This window comes from Helicoverpa armigera, chromosome 23 (assembly GCF_030705265.1).
Source record: "Helicoverpa armigera isolate CAAS_96S chromosome 23, ASM3070526v1, whole genome shotgun sequence".
Taxonomy (NCBI): Eukaryota; Metazoa; Arthropoda; class Insecta; order Lepidoptera; family Noctuidae; genus Helicoverpa; species Helicoverpa armigera.
This window is the reverse complement of record NC_087142.1, coordinates 2,734,668-2,754,915: the sequence shown is the minus strand read 5'-3', so window position 1 is coordinate 2,754,915 and position 20,248 is coordinate 2,734,668. Positions and strand designations below refer to the sequence as shown.

At 33.9% G+C, this 20,248-nt stretch overlaps 1 protein-coding gene across 8 annotated transcripts in view; it reads right to left on the bottom strand.

The window, feature by feature from the left end:
• Positions 1-20,248, bottom strand: part of LOC110371350 (atrial natriuretic peptide receptor 1) — a 239,061-nt gene that overhangs the window by 30,395 nt on the left and 188,418 nt on the right. For 5 of the 8 annotated variants that reach the window (XM_049837687.2, XM_021327538.3, XM_021327537.3 and 2 more), the window contains exons 2-8: positions 17,607-18,549; positions 17,268-17,461; positions 12,540-12,756; positions 5,540-5,654; positions 3,225-3,372; positions 2,617-2,815; positions 1,404-1,495 (exon numbers count right to left, since the gene is read on the bottom strand). In XM_049837687.2, the coding sequence (XP_049693644.1) occupies positions 1,404-1,495; positions 2,617-2,815; positions 3,225-3,372; positions 5,540-5,654; positions 12,540-12,756; positions 17,268-17,461; positions 17,607-18,489 (1,848 nt within the window). In that variant the 5' untranslated portion in view covers positions 18,490-18,549. The remainder of the gene's footprint in view (positions 1-1,403; positions 1,496-2,616; positions 2,816-3,224; positions 3,373-5,539; positions 5,655-12,539; positions 12,757-17,267; positions 17,462-17,606; positions 18,550-20,248) is intronic. The other 3 variants (XM_064040918.1, XM_064040919.1, XM_021327543.3) reach the window with 2 other exon arrangements.

The following is a 20,248-nucleotide window of genomic DNA, read 5'->3' as shown; positions in this document are numbered from 1 at the left end:
TCTGAAAGCATTTAACCGTATCTTAGTAATTTGATTCAGAGTAATTTAATCTTCTAACGAAATGCCCCTAACAATTCGCCATGACTGATCAACGTCTGATTGTACAAAAATGTATAAGACAGCAGTTTTGGAAATGTTGGTAATTGAATGGACCTAATACGTTTTTCTATCTCTGAAATTCAGTCAGATTGCAAATATTTTTTTCTCTGTATTTTTTTTAAAGCCTTACTTTGTGATGGAGTTGAGCCACTTTAGCAATAATGGCTAACGTCGCAAAAAAATATAGCCTGTCAATTAGTCAATATCGTATAGATAACAATAAAATAATGATTTTTTTAAACAGGCTTTAATGAAAAGCATCAACATCAAAGGTTTCATGTATACAAAATAAACCACCATTAACTTATCGAACTTATACTACAGGAAAATTGCAGTTCACAAAACTGGCGAAGTTATTAGCAACCGAAGCGCATCTCTGAACTAAACTTCTGTTGACCTTTCCACGTTAGTTGGAACACAAGTCACATACCCTCATATGAGATAGTGACGCCACGGGTCTAGATATGAAAGAACTGTATTGCAACTTATGACCGAAACGTTATACCCTGAACTTGACTTTGCTTTTGTATCTTTCCTTTCATTTCTGTGAATGCGGATCGTATTGTAGGCAGAATCATACTAATATTTATAAATGTGAAAATTTTTGTATACATCCAGTTTGGGTTTTTGTTCCTCAATCATGCTTAAATGGCTGATCTGATTGTACTTAGTGGTATTGTTGTTGTGTAAATATCAGAATAAAATAAAGGTTTAATACGGGCGCAGGAAGGAGTTCCCTCAAGAAGGTTGTAAGGCCGCGAGCTGAAGCAAATGTAACAATAAAATACGTATATTCAAATTTTTACTCATTGCAATTCCCAAGTCAAAAGAGCAGGTTTTCATAAATCCCTTTGTATTTTATAGCTGCGGGACGCCCAGTACAATAATTATATCATTTCATACTCAACATTTAAGTTAATTCTCTCAGCAAATGAAAATGTTACCGCTTCAATGAAAACGAAACATCCTGTAAAAGATTTCCCCGGGGCTTTATTTACTGTGCAAGGGTTAAGTAAATAGTTGTTCTGTGTAAAGGAAAGATAACAACTTTTTAAATGCAATGTTACTTTAAGTTTCTGCAGTTGGCAGGATGTAAATATTGGGCGCAGAAAATGGGCACTGGATTGGTTTTCAGTGACCTCAGTTTGTGTACATTACGTACCGCTTCCAAACTTGTTGCTACCAAAATACCAAACTAGGTTTGTTTCAGTAAAGCTGCCTACGCAATAACTCATGGGATATTCGATCACCAAAAACTACGTTAAAATGTAAATGAGGGAAGATAAAACGTCTTTCTTACTGACCTGAAACTTGCTGGTATCTGGATTCATGTCAAGAAGAGAGTAGGATGCCACCCGGTCACCATTGGAGTCTATGATCACCTCGCCGGTAATTCCTGCAAGATTATCAAAAGTTACAGGTATCTGCATCCTAATAATATGTTGTATATGAGCGGGAAAATACTATTTTTTGTTTAAAAACTTTTTCACTCCATTTCGTTTTGGAGATTCGATTTCGAATCGGAGATAGATTGATGGAAACGCAGAAACTGTTAATTCATATAATTATCTTAAGATTATCGTACAATATAACCAGGTATGTATCTGTAGCACAATTGATTGCAACCAACCACTGGCTTACTCATATTACTTAACTGTTTAGCAGGTCCATTCAGGAATTAATCCAGCCGGCCCTAAGCTACACGAGCGGCAAACCGCATGCAAATATCTCAGTTGCCTTACTTGAAATTATATTGTAATAATTTAACCAGAATGGTTTTCAAGAGCCCAGGTCTCTGTCCCTATTCGAAACAAATACTGAAATTACTGACTACATGATCATAATCATTTCCCTTAGTAGTCTGGTTCGGCAGACAAAGACTACTTAGTCTTAGTGGTTGTAGTAGTAGACCAAATGAGTTCAAATAACAGACGACGAATAACATCACGATAAAGAAAGAACCATTGAACTAATTAAATTATTACTTCACCCGTATCTTTTGAATGTTATTCGTCCCGTAACAAATGAATATTGCTTGTCTTGCAAGTCAAGTCAAAGTTCGCAGGTAACAAAGTCTAATTGCTACACAGTTAAGTTTTACTTCCTTACAAACTGCCGTTCTATTCATTGCTTAACTCTGTAGTTCAGGAGTTACTTGACAAAACTTTCCGACGAGGCATTAACGTAACGCTGCGTTTGGTTTAATGAGGTAACCTTTTCCGATACATTGACGTTATTAGGTCCTGGTGGTAGTTCTTATAGTTCTTTTTTAACTTGAAAGAAATCGAGCCTAGTAGAATTTGACTTCTTATATGCTTACTAGCAATATAAACACGATAAAGAGTAGATTGTCGTAGGTAAATTGAATTGGTCAGATCTAGGCTTGGATTTATTTTTATCCCAATGCAAGACCCAGACCCCTCGGGTCAGTTATAACAAATGCTTCACAAGAATGACAAGAAGGCCAGAAAAATCTTTTGACTGTTTCTATCATACTTTTATAAAATCCTTTAATACCTTGAAATGTCCTGTTCCACATTTTGCTGATGACCGCAGCGCCGTCCAGCGGTCCCCTCGGGTTTTCAGCTTCGCTGAGCGTGTCGTTCAAGGCTAGGGCATACAGAAGCACTGCATCATAGAACGCTGCTACAAATGTGGACACCACCTCGCCTTTACCGAACGTGTAGTTGTACTTCGTGGCTGCTAGGTCTTTCACCTGGGTGGACAATTTGCTGTATTAGTTAAGAGAGAAAAATAAACTAAGGTCATATAAAATGTTACGGTGGACTATGAGCAGAAGCAGACCAATTTTTTTTTAATTCATCATGATAAATTAAATTGGATTAGTGCAAACTACAAACTTTTTACCTTACAGAGAAGGAATGAGCGTCAACGTTTTTATCTATACTAATATTATAAAGCTGAAGAGTTTGTTTGTTTGAACGCGTTAATCTCAGGAATTACTGGTCCGATTTGAACAATTCTTTCGGTGTTAGATAGCCCATTTTTTATCCGGGTTCGTGCAGAAGTTCCCACGGGATGCGGGTGAAACCGCTGGCAGAAGCTAGTACTTAAGATATAAATTAAATTATTATAAAAAAATACATGTGTGTGGTGTGGCTCACCTTATCAGAAAACCGAAGATATTCTTTTTTCTCAGGAGCTGGGCTGGTGACGGTGAGCACGGCGCTGTATGCCTTCCTCGCCTTCTCGTTCCTCTCTTCAGTGTCATTCTCCACTTTCCAAGGTTCCTTCGATGATGCAGACGCGAGGCTGGTTGGAAAATGATATACAAGTCAATACAATTAAACAAACGCAGATGAATAAGAATTTAATGATATTTTAGTTTCCATTATTTATTTATTTTCATACATTATGATAATACACACTATATATTACACAAGCGTACTATCTAATATACATAGAGCGTGCCCAAGAGGCATCATTGCCACGTTGGATGGCAATGCTAAACTTTTGAAGAAAATATAAAACCTGCCCTTGGGTCACTTGAAGTGTCAACAAATCGCTTTACTAATTCAAATTCAAATTTATTTATTTTGCGAATATGGGTACATACATGTAGATCTTATTTTATTTTACTAATGACATGGAAATATTCATTTTGCTAATGCTGCGATATCCGTTATTTTCAATTCCATATCTCGATAGTCTATAATTGTAAATAGTTCCCGATAGTAAGTAATAATCTATTGATAAACTCGTAGACGGATGGGAATAGCGTCATCTGTTGAATTGCAAGCAAATAAGATTGATAGTGTCAGTCTAGCGGAGCGTCGCCGTCGCTTGGAAAAATCGCCAACATTCATGGTAAGCTGATATCGGTACAATAATTGATATTCTGGCAAATTGATAATGTCATATAAATCCAAGCAAATCACGTTCCAATTGTAGATTACTGTAAAGGGATATCTAAGGCCATCTATCAATTAATTTTGGAGTGGCTTCAAAAAAATAATATTTTATCTTACATAAACAAGTTCCTACAAATAAATACAACTTGCTGATCGATCTGAAACCTTTTAGTCTGTCTAGCTAAAACCTTCACCGCACTCACGACACGAAAGTTTCGTCGTAGTCGTAAACATATAAAAGTTTTTGGAAGACATAAGATGTACCTATGTAGAACCAAGTAGATCTCATTTATCTTAAATACAGTCGTTATTGTAATTTATGTTTGTACCATGTAGTTTAGTTTTGAAAGAAAGCAAGGGAAAGTAGGTTGAATGTTAAAAAATTTAAAACGCTTAGTCCAGAAAACTGGTATACCTAATTTTAATAATATGACAAAACAAATTGACGAGATGATACGTTATCACAGTCTTTAAATATTTTACCTACAAAACGATGAAGTACATATCATATAAGAGCAAGTTTATTCCAAAATAGATTTGCAACCGTGTTCCCGAGGGATGTTATATCTCTAATAGGATGGGAGAGAGAAAAGCCTGAAGGGACATGCGAAAACCGTCGACATGAAAGTCGATGACGTAATCAGACTAGTCGGAGATGTCCGTAGGCGAAACGCGAACCGCTTCCGAACAGCGATTCTTTATTGAAATATGATTATATGGGATATAAAAGGTAAAAATAATTCATAGAGAGATACATAGGATTACAGTTTACAGTGATGGCTTACCACAAAACTAATTTTGAAATGTCAAAGTTTAAGTCTTTTTAATAGGTAAAATTTACTTATTTAAAAGATAATTAAAATTGAGTGGCGGTTCAGTATACCATCGTTAGAATCGAAACCTTATTTTTTAAGTGATTCAAAAACGAAGAAGTTTCGTCTATTTATATATGTTATGCTTGTTGTCCCATTTGGCTTTTACAGGCTTGTATGAAACTTCAGCTACCAGTTGCACGGTTCAAAGACCACAGATTATTTCGGTGACTTGGCCAGACATTTCAAGTAAGACATAAGTAGCTCAAGTACGTCTTACATTTCCAATTCTGTGATGTAAATAAGTCTGAAGCGAGGACTTGTTTGTTAGTTTGTCCGCAATAGCGAAGTTTGAGGCGCAAGTTGGAACACTAGATACAATCTTGATGTACTGTGTGCTTGTGTGAACAATGGGAAAAGTTGAGTGATATTTATAGTGTTTATTTGTAGACACCCTGTTTTTTGTAGTGTAGGGCAAAAATATCGTCATAATTTGCTTTTTCTTATTTGGTTGCTTGTTTAATTTTAGACACAGAGCCCTGATTCTTGGAACTACCATGAATTATACATATATTATATTGCGTTTATAGAAAGTAAGAATTTGAACGTATGTAAGAAGTAGACCACTAGAGCAACCATAGACGAACTTAGATAATTGTTTAATGACATTTGGTGAGTTTTTGTGAAAATCAGCTAGTAGGTAGGTACAACTCATAAACTACTTATTTAGAGAATATAATATTTCAAGATACGCACTTGGAAAACAGCTCGATATTGAAGAACACGTACTCTCCAGATGACACCATGTTTAGATCGTAGGCAGCCAACATTATGTCTCGCACAGTGCTTGGATTGGCACACACCACCACAACTGAAACAAACGTTAGCATTTGCATTTTGAACACGACTGATATCGACAATTTACCCCAAAGAGTACCGATAACGTACAGGTAAGTAGATCCAAGTTATTAAATATATAAAAAAAAATAGGTCTCATAATAAGTTATATGCTGGTGTAATCAATGCGTTTAAAATATTGTAGGAAAGTGTAGGCTCAGCTGGCTACAGGTTTGTTTTAGGACAACAGGTCTCCTGAAAGATATAGTTTAAATAATACATGATAGAAATGTTTTTTTCATACTTAATCAGTTCAGACTTTCAGCTGCTACTGAAAAAAACCGTAAATTACATCTTCAAAAATCCAACCCGGACCACCGGCTTAAAAATAGAAAAAAAAGAACCTCACTTAATAAAGGTTTTAATTACAGATCCCTTTTTTGAAAACGATTCTGTCTCTTCCAATTGTGGATAACATGGCGTGACGGCTTAACAGAGCAATTAGCGTGACCATTAACTTGTAATAAACAACATATTGAACCGTTTGTCCGGGAGAAAACCGAAGGGCGGGTCTTTTAACAATATATTTTATGAAATACATGGCCACAGCGGAATTTGTGTTACTGATTAACAACTTTAGATTTATGTGATTCCAAAAAAATATAAAATACAAATGAAATAATACTAATACGGAAGATATTTGTAATTTTTAGGGTTCCGTACCTCAAAAGGAAAAAACGGAACCCTTATAGGATCACTTTGTTGTCCGTCTGTCTGTCTGTCTGTCTGTCTGTCTGTCTGTCTGTCTGTCTGTCTGTCTGTCTGTCTGTCTGTCTGTCTGTCTGTCTGTCAAGACCCTTTATCTCAAGAACGCGTGGACGTATCAAGCTGAAATTCACATGAAATACTCAGGTCTATTGTCCCTTTAAGCTGTGAAAATATCAAACTTCTAAGCCAAGCCAATCAAAAGATACATCCGATTATGTCGATATTTTCAACAAATTTTCGACACTCGCAAAGGAATCAAAGCCTACAGGATACTTCCCGTAAACTCAGAGTCTTGAAATTTGGCATGAAGCATTGTCATATAATGCAAATATAGGAAAAATTACGAAAATCTCATTTTTTTAGTTATATAATGTAAAAAAAATATTTTAATAAAATGAAACTTACTACCTTATTTCTCACAAACGAATAAATGTATCAAATTGAAATTTATACCAAATACCTAGGTCTATTGTCCCTTTAGACAGTGAAAAAATCAAACTTCTAAGTTAACGCGATCAAAAGATACAGTAGTTATACCGACACCTTAGACGAATTTCCGTCACACGCTAGGGAATCAAAACCTACAAGGTACTTCCCGTGAACTCAGAATCTTGAAATTCGGCAAGAAGCACCGTTATATAGTACAGATAAAAGAAAAATTGCGAAATGAATAAATTTGAAGTTACATAAAATATTAAAATATTATCAAATCTAATCAAATATTTTCCTCATTTCAATGGGGAATTTAAACGACCAAGTTTGACGGATTTGAGAAAACATTTCTTTGTAGTAAAAGAGTATACTCGCCGTTTATTTCCATTGTCATCAGGTCAGGATCTGATGATGGAAATCCTGAGAAATCGAGGGCAACTCTCAGAAATTGTAGGCATGCATAGGATTAAAACTGGATTCTCAGATGTATGTCAGGTGATACTAACAAACAGTGAAGGTTTAGAGCTTACCTGATGATGGAGACGTGAGAAAGTCGAGAGAACTCCTCAACGGTATGTTTTAGTAACGTCGTGTTTGGGCTTATATTATTCGTATTGACGAGAACTTTTCACAAAAGTTAAAAATAAAAACTTTTTACACAAAAAAAACAACTTCTAAAAACAACAAGAAAACTGTTTATATGCATCGGTCTAGATCTCGGTGGTTAAATAAATATAGATGCATTCTCTAGACACCGACTTCTAGACCGATGCACCTATCATCTTTTTAATTTCTTTCTTGCTTTTGTTTTCTTGTTGCTTTTTTATATGTTTGAAGTTGGATTTGTTTGTAAAATGCTACAAAATAAAATAAAGCCGACTTTATAAAACAAAGAAAAGGACAGAATTCCACTTTTGTCAAGGCTCTAGAAACGTAAAGCCAGCAGCCCCGAATCCTACACTCTAGCAGTCGTTGTTACAATTCGACTGTTACAAGTCGTCAGGCAGTTTCGAAAAAAACCTGAAACTGGGGCTCGTTAGGTGATTAATCCCTCAAATTAAAAGATCCCATTAGTACTGAATTCTCACCACCTAAAATAAAATAAGCTCCAACACAAGGTTACGTTATAAATTGTAAAGGAGTTCCCATAACTATATCTGATAATTTGCTATCGATCCCACAATGGCAGTCAAACTTATCTATGTGGAAAGTCTTCGCCAATACGAATAAAATAAGCCCAAACACGTGGTAGTTGCAACATACCGTTCAGGAGTTCCCTCGACTCTCTGTAGTCTCCATTATCAAATCAGCTAAAAACCTTCACTGTTTACCAGTACCCTCAAAAATACACTCACATGTCTGGTTTTGACTCGATGCGTGCCTACAATATTCAAGAGTTGCCCTCGATTTCTCAGGGTTTCCAGATCCTCATCAGATCCTAGTCATCCGAATTGACATCCTCCTTCTTTATGAAAAGTCTTTAGCAATAAAAACTAGCATTGCAACCTGTACAATCCTCTGAAACTGCTTGTCTTTTATATTTTTCAAACGATCCTGGACATTCGTCTCCATGGAATTTTAATAAAATATTTATATTCAAAGAAACGTCATACCATTCTCCACGATTTAAAACTACTTTGATTCATGTCCGCCAGTTTTTACAAAATGAGTCAGATATGCCCAATGACCTTAATTAGCTATTTTCAATCAGATTTCTGAATGATGACTACAAAATGTTGTATATAAATAACTTTAATAAAATAACTTTTACAAGGTACTGGCCTACTATTTTACTTATATTATAAAATAAAAAATATTAACTATTTTGGTCTCACAAAATAATCATAACTATGATTGTTCTAAAGTGAACGGTAGGCGCGAGACTCACTTTTTATCTATACAGGATTTGTACGGAACCCTCGGTGCGCGAGTCCGACTCGCACTTGGCCGGTTTATTTATTTGTTTAAGTGTTTTTTATAAACACCTTAATAAATCTTCAGAAAATGTTTCTCGTAATGAATAAACCAAGAAACACGACTACTTATGACCTAACATTTAAAAATAATTTTCAGTGTTCTCATAGTCAGCTGAAAACGTATAATTTATGCAGCTGGCTCACACTCATACCACATGCGATGCAATAATTTTAACGTTTTATATAACAGTTATTACACATAAATTCAATTTTGCATTCACGGATCAACACACAATCTTTCATCTGCAACCGAAATATATTTACAACTATAAACATTTGAAGACATCAAAAGAAACGAAGTGTGAAATATGTGCTTTGCAAATCGTTAAATTAATCATTACGTTCGTAGAGAATCGTATGTTATTTCAGCGTCGACATATGTAATCCTCATAATAAAATGTTTTATGTTAGTTTGCACATATAATTAAACTCAACTAAGACTTAACACAAAATAGCCATTAGACAGGGCACCGTCAAATATAGAAATTCGTTCCCTAATATTGGAAAATGTATTGTTCCTATTGCGCATTCTTGCGAGAGTTTAAATAAGACGATAACTCAAGGTTTTAGATATGCCTTGTTGCATGAAAACTCGTCTTTACATTTTTAGGGTTCCGTAACCAAAGAGTAAAATGGGACCCTATTGTTTTCGCTCTTCCGTCCGTCCGTCCGTCCGTCTGTCACCAGGCTGTATCTCATGAACCCTGATAGTTAGAGAGCTGAAGTTTTCACAGATGATTTATTTTAGTTTCGGCTATAACAACACTGAAACTGAAAACTAGAATTGAATAAATATTTTGGGGGGCTCCCATACAACAATCGTAATTATTTTGTCCATTTTATAAATAATGGTACGGAACCCTTCGTGTGCAAGTCCGACTCGCACTTGGCCGGTTTTAAGTAGGTAATCACTGTAACCTTGTGCAATGAAACAGATAAAAAATTCACCCTTTACAATGGTAGGTATATCTTTTATCAAGTAAATACCAATGTATATAGTTTCTATGACGAAGTAATAAACATTATTGACGTGCTTTTGTCAATGCTTGGCTTATTGAAATATCAGGCATTTTTCATGCTGTGTAGGAAATAGTTGGTTTATATTGCATACCTTGTTCGATATTCTAAACAGGGTCACCTACTCGGTTTTGTACAATGTTATTTATTTATATGCCGTTATGACGGGATATACATTTATACCCAATGCATGGTAGTTACTTAAAAATCAATTAATTTAAATATAATATAAAACAATATAAAATAAACATAACCACATGTAAAAATTATTGCCATTTCACTCACATTACACGAAAATACGTTTTTATCTACTGTTTATTTTTTGTTTTATTCATTGATTGTTTTGCAAAACATTTTACTAGTTTTTAATTACCTCTAACAATAACAAAGAGTACGTGCATCTTGTATATTACCATTACACGATAATTTGCATAAAATGTGACTTTATTCAATTACGTGCCGTGAGAGGCTCGCATTCATCTCATAAATTCCTTTAAAGGTATTATATTATCATGTTTCGCACTGTCTTTAGCGGATTAAATGATTAACATGAATAAGTTTATTTGCTAAAACTCCGCATCATCGCAAGTCAGTTTTACATGTGATTTTTACGTAGGTAAATATCGAACAATTAATCATAACCATACTATTATATTGCCAATGAAAGATTGCAACGTAAGGAACATGAATCGTTAGGAATAGTCCAGTATTTTTCTTATATACTCACGTTTTATTGAAATTAAAAAGTGAAAGTAAAATCAAGTTTTAATAATATTATGAAACATTAATTCTCATTGTAAATATCTGATCCTGGGTCTATGAAATTGCTTGATTACATTATTTCGTCTTCCTGTTTTTGTTAGTTGTTGACTAACTTTTCTTGAGTTTTCTAACTCGTCCCCTCGAGAAATAAGTTTCTACGTCAAGTTTCTATGTTTACCTCGTGACATGTCCCCCTAACCTGATAATTCGTAATTAGGTAAAAGAACTTTCAGTAGCAAGAAGACAATTACAAGATTGCTTAATCATAGCTTTTCAGAAGTCTCATCATCATCTTTATCTTAGACATAGTATTTTTCCATGGTAGTCTTGCGATTCATTTAAAATTATTTTAGTATCACCTTGTTCTTAATGTTCTTAGTTCATCATTAATTACTACCATGATAATTATATATCGATTCATCAAAATTTTTATCGATATCCTTAATACCAAATGTTCCAATTACTCCTACTCTATCAAAACCCCTTTTCGTAACTCCCATACATGTACTACAAGTCTATTTATAAAGAATTTTCAAAGCGGCTTTGAATTTCAAATTATCCGATTTCGAAATGCCTTTTGCAAAAATACATCTGAGATCATCAATGAATATGTATTTTTATCGTACGATAGACGACATCGATAAAGTGTACGATTGATCTCTAAAGTAGTATTTAAAGGCGAACTAGGGTACATTTTCAAAGAATCACAAATCATATCAGTGCATATTGCATATCAATGATTTGTGTGATGCACGTGTGTCGAGAGGGGATTTAAAATTCAAATGGAATCACATTGAGTCCGTGTCGATGCATAGGCGATGCAAATAACGGAAGCAGGCGGAAGAATATACATGAAGATTGGTCCCAATAAGGATCTGTCTTGTATATTCATTGTTATTACAAAACGACTGCGGTGTTGTACTTCCCTTTGTCACACCTACAGTAAACAATGATTATGGTGACAAAGGAAAAAATATGCAATGGACATTTAATACCTATATTAGTTACTACATCATCCTTATGTATGAAAAGTCTTCTTATGTAGTTACACCTCTTGTAACTCTAGAACGGCTGAACCGAATTAAATGAAAATAACTGCTTTTAATAAGCTTCGTTGAACCAACCTGCAAAGGACTTTCGACCGATCAAGGAATCGAATCTAAAACCCCGTTTATGACAGCCACGTTTGCCACATTAAACCAACGGGCAATTAGAACAATTAATTATGCTAATCGCTCATGGAACACCAACGCAAATATTATTTATTTATAAATACCGAGGCGAATACTGTTTAACCACACATTAATGCGCCTAACCACTAATGTGATGTTCTATCTTTGTCCTACTAATAGTAAACCCGATAGCTCGTCATGGGAATTGAAGGTACTAAGCTGATTCTGCAAACCAGTCAGAGTATGCAAATTATATCTTGAATGAGACTTTAAGTATTATCTTCGGAATTTTTTAAAATATTATCTAAGTATTTGGAATTTGAATAGGATTGTGAGAAATTGTCTCCTGAATGCAAAATTTTGGCAGAATTACCGTGAAAACTTAATTTTGCATTTATTAATTTATTCAATTAATAGCTCTTTAATACAGTTGAACATGTACTGCAGTTGCTAAAATTAAATCAAATGAAATTGTTGTTGTTTTTTTTAATTATAAAACGAATTTCGATGTATTATCCTTCTCGTCATAAATTCGGAGTATAAATTATCTCAAAACATTTTTTTTAAAGTTATTTCATATTCCTCAATGTTTAAAGTGATTTTGATATAGATAGGCAATTCTTCAGCGAAAAACAAACAAAAACAATTTAAAAATAGCCGCCACCTAACCTTGTTAAAAGCAAGTATCAAAAAATACAATCCAAAATCTCTTGAACAATTTTATTCATGTTTTATTCATCCAATTTTTAAAAAAAGCCAGCGGGTTAGTTTCAAAATCTCTTCAATACTTACTTCTGGTGTTTAAAGACAACTTATGTAGTAGTTCCTTTATTTTTGTCGTGGTTATGTTGGTCTCGTCAAAGGGTGAGGTCGCTATGTCCGAACCATTGTGTTTCTTGTTCAGTACCGAGAAGATTGCGCTCAGGGTCAAAAAACAGGGGCTGTTACCCTTCCCCGAAGCCGGGTCGTGGTTGTGGTACAGCATTCCTATACGGCTCCATTTGAATTCCTGAAACAATATAAAAGTTTGTATATTTTTCAGTGAAATTCGAATTTGGGATGAAACAATGTAGAACCTGACGCTTAAAAAGGCAATCAGTAAAATTATGTAAAGTCAAACTTACAAACACTACTTAAACTTTGGTGCAGTGATATAGTTTTTAAATTATCGAATTAAAAACACTCGCCAGCTTTTATGACTTGATAAAACTTAAACCAAGAAACGATAAAAAGTAGTGCAGTCAAGAATATTTATAGAATTAAATAGAAATAAAAAACAAAAGACAGATCACGCAAAAGCATTTTATTTTTCACATGTAGATGTCGGACCGTCTATATTTAAAGTAAATTATAAAATAATACAAAAAGACACAAATAATAGCTGTAACAGAATAGACAAAAATACACACAAACCCAAAATACAGTGAGGAAATAAATAAATCAGCGGCACTAAAACCTATTCAGTTCTGATTATTTGTAATCCAATTAAATTCAATCTTATGTATTGCTATTCCATACATCATTTAATGTAGGATTTGTCACTTGGGTATAACTCAAGCTTTTTTTATTATACGTGTATGACCACCCTCCGCCCGCGGGTTCTCCCGAGTCCCGAGATAAAGAAGTGCTTTCTGTTACGGGATGGTGTCAAAAATATCCTATGTCCCTCTCCCAGGTCTAAGCTATATTTCCCCTCTAATTTTCAGCTTAAATAGTTCAACCATTTTTGAGTTATTAATGGTGTAAATAACACGACTTTCTTTTCTTAATATAGATTTCTAGATGGTTATGTGTTCGAAAATGGAAAAACGCTCACGAGAGTTCTTCATGCGTTTTTTGCAGAATAGGCCTATGCACCTTATCAAATCATCTTAGCCATTTGCAAATGTTTTTCAAACGAAGGAAAAGGAAAGGAAAAAGCTTTGACTCAATGACATTTGGCTAAATTGAAATAACAAACCTACCTAGATTCAATTAATTTGCCATGCCTAACGCAATTGATGCTAATTGAGTTTTAATCTCTGAATACGTTAAATCTGCACTAATTGTTTGCATTAATGCATTCAGAGCGAATTTCAAACATTAACATTCAGCTTGGAAGTTATTTAGAGCCCTGAATAGCAGATGTAGCTGATAAAGCTGGGGCTAAATAAATACGTGAATACATAAACATGTTGATTTAACAAAATTTAGATATTTGAACAAAGATTTATACAAGCTGTTCTCTATGGTAGTACTTTCCACGATCAGCTACAAGAGTCTGCTAAAACTATCTGCGTTCCAAACAAAGGTATAAATTAGTTTAGTAGTTGTGACGTGAAAGCACGACAGGTAGTCTAAGTTACCATAAGGATTCATTTTTAAACGCATGTTTGAAATCCATACTTACACCCAAAATTATAATATACAAAGCCGTTGTTTTAATCATATTTATTTACATAAGACGTAGGTAAAAATAATTATTATGTCTACTACCTACTTTGATATTTTATTAGACGCTTATCGGGTAATATGACATTAATCTTCACCTTGAATAATGTAATCAAAGCTAAAAATAAAACTTGAATACAATGACTATAATATATTATTCGCCGCTGTTGTACACTTGTCTAAATATTCTGTTTGCTAATATATTTTGTATGATAGTAATCTAGGGCTTAAATCCTCATAGGAAACAGGTATTATCTTTTATATAATAAGAAAAATCACAATGACGCTTGTATCAATTTCATATATACAAACGGTTTTTTTTTCAGTTCTTTAATAAAATTTTCATTACTCCCATTTAACTGGTATTTACAAGATATTATATTATATCCTGACTCCGGGTTATCACAGGTTACAGAGAAACGAACACTTCGCAGATCAAAAGATCAGACAATAAACTGATATGACTCTTTAGTTCATTTGTAATTGTTTATGCCGTATTAAGTAGCTGTACCTAATGTTCTCAAGTTGTTCAAAGACAGATTTACGTGAGAACTAACTTTATGCATGACTTTAAAAAAATAATGTCGTCAAACCCTAGAATACTTAACAAGATAAACCGATAGACAAGTTTTCTGCACTATTTTTGAGCATCAATCTATTTTGTTGTGGATGGAACAAAAGGAAGTATCGGGCTCTTGCTGACTTAAACCACCTGTGTTATTTTTGTAGCCGTTCTTGTAATAATACCTAACTAAAGCCTCCCTGGCTTTAAAGTGTTTTGAAAGCAGGACCGCAGCTCCTATCCTTTGGGCGTCTAGTATGGTGATACGGTTTTCTATCTATCGAGTATTCCGTGATAACATTAAAGTACAGCATATTGACTATAATAAAAGAGAAACTTGAGAAATTTCAATATATTTAATTTTAACCCTTTTCACGACGCGCACAATATTTCTATCAACTATAGTTTTAAAGGCTTTTGCAGAGAGGTAACAATAAATTTATCTGCCACCAGCCCCTTTAAATTCTCATCTAATACTTTAAATAGATCAAGTTTATTTATGGTCTGAGTAACTTTCCTCATTATTAACTTAGAACATAACAACCTGTTTTCCGTGAAGCAATAATGGGTGTTTCTTTGCTTTTATGTTATTTCCTAAATAGCAGTTGTTTCGTCAAGAATTGATAATAAATAATATTTTAAGTGTAGGTTTTTCTGGTTATTACTTTTGGTACTACTGGTTTTTGTTGTGCCATTCTTTTTATTATATTATAAACTATTGTGTGCAAATCAGTATTTGTTTTTTATTTAAAAATATGCAGTTTGATTCTGCAATACAATTAATTTTGATTGACACATCAATAAATTAAGCTCCGTTAAGAATAACATAGCTGTTCGAAAATACTGTCCCAAAATCCGTCTCAATTTATCAGTGAACAAAGTCTAAGCTTAAATCTGGGACAACTATAACAAAAGTCACATCACGCAAAAAAACCTTTTTGTTATGGATGATACGCTTTGATTGAAGAGAATAAAATTATTGGATCTAGCTTTAGTTGATAGCATCGTAAAATACTTTGGTTTTCATGTCTTCCTATTGACCCGGCTGAATTTGTTTTCTTTACTGCCCCTGTTTACGTCACAAATTCGTGGATAAAAAATGTTTGACGAATACCAAAGATAGTAATGGGAGATAGTTTAAGTACCTACCTACATATTTATATTCTTTTGCAATAAAAGTTATAACTTAAAAAAAAAATAATTGTCAAATGATTTTCCGTCCTAGGAAAAGCAACTCAGATTGCCTATTGCCTAATTAAAACTATTTCCGTAACTAAATCTTTTATTTCTGGATACCATATTTACGGTCTCTATCCATTAAGAGTGGGCAGTATTCCAAATTTCATCAGTAAGGCATTGGACCACTAATTGCAACTTTGAATAACGTAAATAGAATCAGGGTCAATTATTACTAAAGATTGTAAGATCTATTGATGATTGATTTGTGAAGGTATATTTAGCTTTCTGAGTCAATTGGTCCTTTAGTTAAGTAATCAGAGATAAGGTCTAGATATACATATGTTTTGTGAAAGTTAATAAAGGTATGTATTAAACCTCATTTTAAAGTACAGTGAATAAGCGAAACTATTTGGTGTTTCTACTAAACCCTTGTCAAAGCATGTGTGACATTATGAAGGATTCAGAATACAATAAAAACTTTTTGAAGAGTTCATTTTCATTGTTATACGCAGTTATTTGCAACTAGTAGTTTTGTATAAACAGGTTCACGCTCGGAAATGCTACTGACAACTCAATTTATGAAGAGCGATGAAACGTTTGCAATATTATATTGTTACGGTTCCAGACTGTTCGAACAAATGACTATGATTAACAGCTTGCTCGTTCACAGGTTTGTAGATTTTTCCTGAACTGAATTAATTGATTTTACTAATTTGATGGAAATATTAGTCTTTTCTGAGCATGAAAATATGAAGAAGATTTTTAAGTTTTAACCATTTATACACACAGTATTTTGGTTAGACTGAACTTTAGAAATAAATGTTTAGATTATATTTCAAGTTACCACCGTTATTATTTATAGTCTTTAAAATTTAACATTGCAAAAAGTAGTTTAACTACTTTTATTTGTTTTCCTCCATTAGTCCTGTAGCAGTCTCAATTCTTGCAACATTAAATCGCCGTTTATTCAATTTAGAAAACCGTTGCATTTTGATAAGGTTACTTAAATCCCGACTTCTAATTCAAGTCCCGTATTGGTAATTATTATGAACTTCTAATTTGTATTTTATCTAACACGACCCACCCAATGTTCTACTTGAATAGTAGGTACGACATTATCATAATTGTCTGAGATTCCTTCCCATTTTTGGTTTTCCAAATGTCAAAAGCTAATTGGAACGAATTTTGGTCTTTACTTAAAACAAAAGCAAAGCACAAACATTCATAAAACATAAACTACTCAATAAAAGCTTAACAACACGCCAACCAAAAATAAAACATCACAAAACAAAGAGGCCGTAGATAATTCCGACATGTACAACATTGATACAGAATTCCCATGGATTTACCTCAAAGACTTTGCGGATTGCGACACCGGCTTGCGTGTAGCTTCCCATCATCCTGGTTAACGTGCTGTAACTTGGTTGCTTGTACCCAAAAGCCTGGGCCTGTGCTCCCGCAGTCAGCACCGGAATGCCCCAAGGTCCTGCATACCTGGCCACCGGAGCTATCACGTACTCACAACCGGGCCCGATAAACGCATCTGAAATGTATTTTATACTTGACAATCTTGAACTGCCCTCAAACTAATGCAACGTTGGAAGCTTTATTACTGAACATAACATCTCAAAATTAACACAAAGAAAGTTAATTAATAGCCTTGTTCAAATTAAAAAATCAATGCTTACCAGCGGCTTCATGGACGTAGAATTCGAAAGCAGCCAAAGGCCCTTCGACGGAAGAGCACCGCGTATCTCTGTAGTCCACCAAAATAGTCCAGCCTGGTAGTGGTCCATCGGGACCAGTCACAGCTGGGATTGCCATCTCAATAATAGGCAAAACTTTTCCAAGCGAGAAAATTTGGGTTTCATCGGCAGGCAGCAGAACACCTAGTTTCACAATCTTGTCCTGAAACTGGTGTCTCTCAGGTCTCAAATTGAATTTTATATTTTTCACGAAAAAAGGATGTTCATCGAGCTTATGTGGATGTCCTACAGCTTGCGAGTCGTCAGGCATGAAATGAGACATATGATCGTATGTTGGCAATTCAGTTGCGTTTGGTACATCATCTTTATCCTTAAGGTAATTATAATACTTATTAAAGTCTTGAGCTTCTGGGCCGTATTTATCTGGTTTTCCATCATCAGTCTGTCTTTTATTTGATGCTCGACCTTTTCGCAAATTCTTCCCATAACTGCCGTAGCCATCGTGCCTTTGTCCAAACCAGTATTTCGTTTTCTCTCTAGTTATTTCACGTTCGTACAAACCTTCTTTTCGTTCTTTAATATTTACAGCACTAATACTAACATCACACGAGATTATCACATTTATAACACATACATAGAAAATGAGGAATGTTATCAACATGGGCACTTTAAATCTCGGAGTTTTAAGCGCGTATGTTTTAGCATTGTCCAAAGATAGATAGAATTCTCCAGGAACTTGGCCTGTATCTTCATCTGTGTCGAAAGTTCGTCTCTTTCTGTTATTTGCTCGGTTTGCAAATGCCTTCTTTTTACACCTTATTGTCCGCGTGCTCGGGAGAATCGTGTGAACGATCTCCTCTAACATTTTATTTCAAAATTGTATCATTTTGTTAGAACATTTTGTGCACCGCATTATCGTGAGTGGCTGTCAAGATTTTTATGAATATTAGTATTGAGTATTGAATGCGACGATCTATTCATATAATCTAGGCAATATAACTATTATAACTTGTTTTGGGTGATTTATAGATAAGGTAAAATCAAATTTAAAAAATCCGTTAAATGTCTGCACGGGTGAGTTAACGTTAGGAGTTTAAAATATTCTCGGTAGGTATTACCTAAAATGTCTGGTTAAACTTATGTGGGCGTTTTTTCTGACGCAATTTATAGCATCTAAAATTATATTTTTAAGAATTTTAAGTGACGAAATAAAATATAAAGATAGATAAAATTTTCCAACTTTTTATGTATGAAATAAAAATGACCAATTCCAAAATCTTAGCTGTGAGAGTTAATACCAGTAGCAAAAACCTCTATGTATACCTAGAAATATTCAAAAACGTAGGTGGACCTCGTAGGTCCACCGGACTCCACTATTATTACTACTACCACTGAAATCGAACACACTACGAAACATAGAAAAACATTGAAACAGTCACGCAGGCTAAAGTATATGTATTTTAATATTTCTGGTTAAATATTTTTTGGTGGGAAATAAAAACTGTTTGTATAGAATTGAGATTCCAAACTAAGAATACATAGTCAAGAAAAATAAATCAACTAATTTAAATAGAACAAGATAAAAAGTAAATCATAAATAATTATTTCAGCTGGATCCTTTTAAATAGGTCAAGAACTAAAGAGGCTACTTCTAAAGAACTATAAATTATTGCAAGTGTCTATTTAAACAATGCTTTTTATTTTAAATTCAGCAAAGCAAGTCTTCGGCCAAATTACGCTAAAGTTTGCAGCCGTGCTTAGAATTTGAAATTAGCAAGTGGAAGAAATATAACATTACTTAGCAAGATTGGTGTTCACTTCGGAACGTAATTTTAACTCGTTCAGGAACATTCAGAATAAATAGTAGCATAATGTAGTTAAGTGAAATCTCTTCAGTAATCGTTGATGCAAATTCGAGTGCATTTGCAAAATTCTGAAATGTAGTTCAATAGCTGTTTGGAACTTCGTTTGGAAAATCCTTTGTAAGTTGTTGAAATATTCCAAATACTAGTTCAATTTGTTGTTGAAAGATTTTTTGAGATACTAATAAAACTACCTTAAAGTTGGCAAGGTAAGGAAAAGAAAAAAATGTATGGGTTGTTTCAAAGGTTGTTTTGTCTTAAAATAATTGCGATGTTTGCCAAAACTTTGTAGATTTCTACGTGAAATAGAAAAATAACAATTCTTATGTAATTTATATTGTATCTGAAGAAAACAACAAAATTAGTAAGAGTAAAATAAAACATATCAGAGTACGGTGGCTTTTACCTTTAAGCCTTATTTTAATGGATACTAAGAGAAGTTTTATTGTGTTATTTATTTTGATTATTGGGATTGTTAAAAATTATTTTTTATACTCAAAAGTAACATTGTTAACAAAATTATCAGCAGTTTTTTCTTACAAACCTACACAAAAAGCTCATTATTTCAACAAATAAATTACCTTTGTTAGTAATAACTTGTTGTTTCTCCAATTAGATGAACCTGCTTCGAGAAGAAACATAAAAAATATTTACTTGTTTACTAGCTGCCCAGTCATGAAGAACTGACCTTAAATACTGAGGCAAAAATATCAATGGGATTGGGACTAAATTCTGTAGGCCATGAATCGTAGGGCTCTCTAA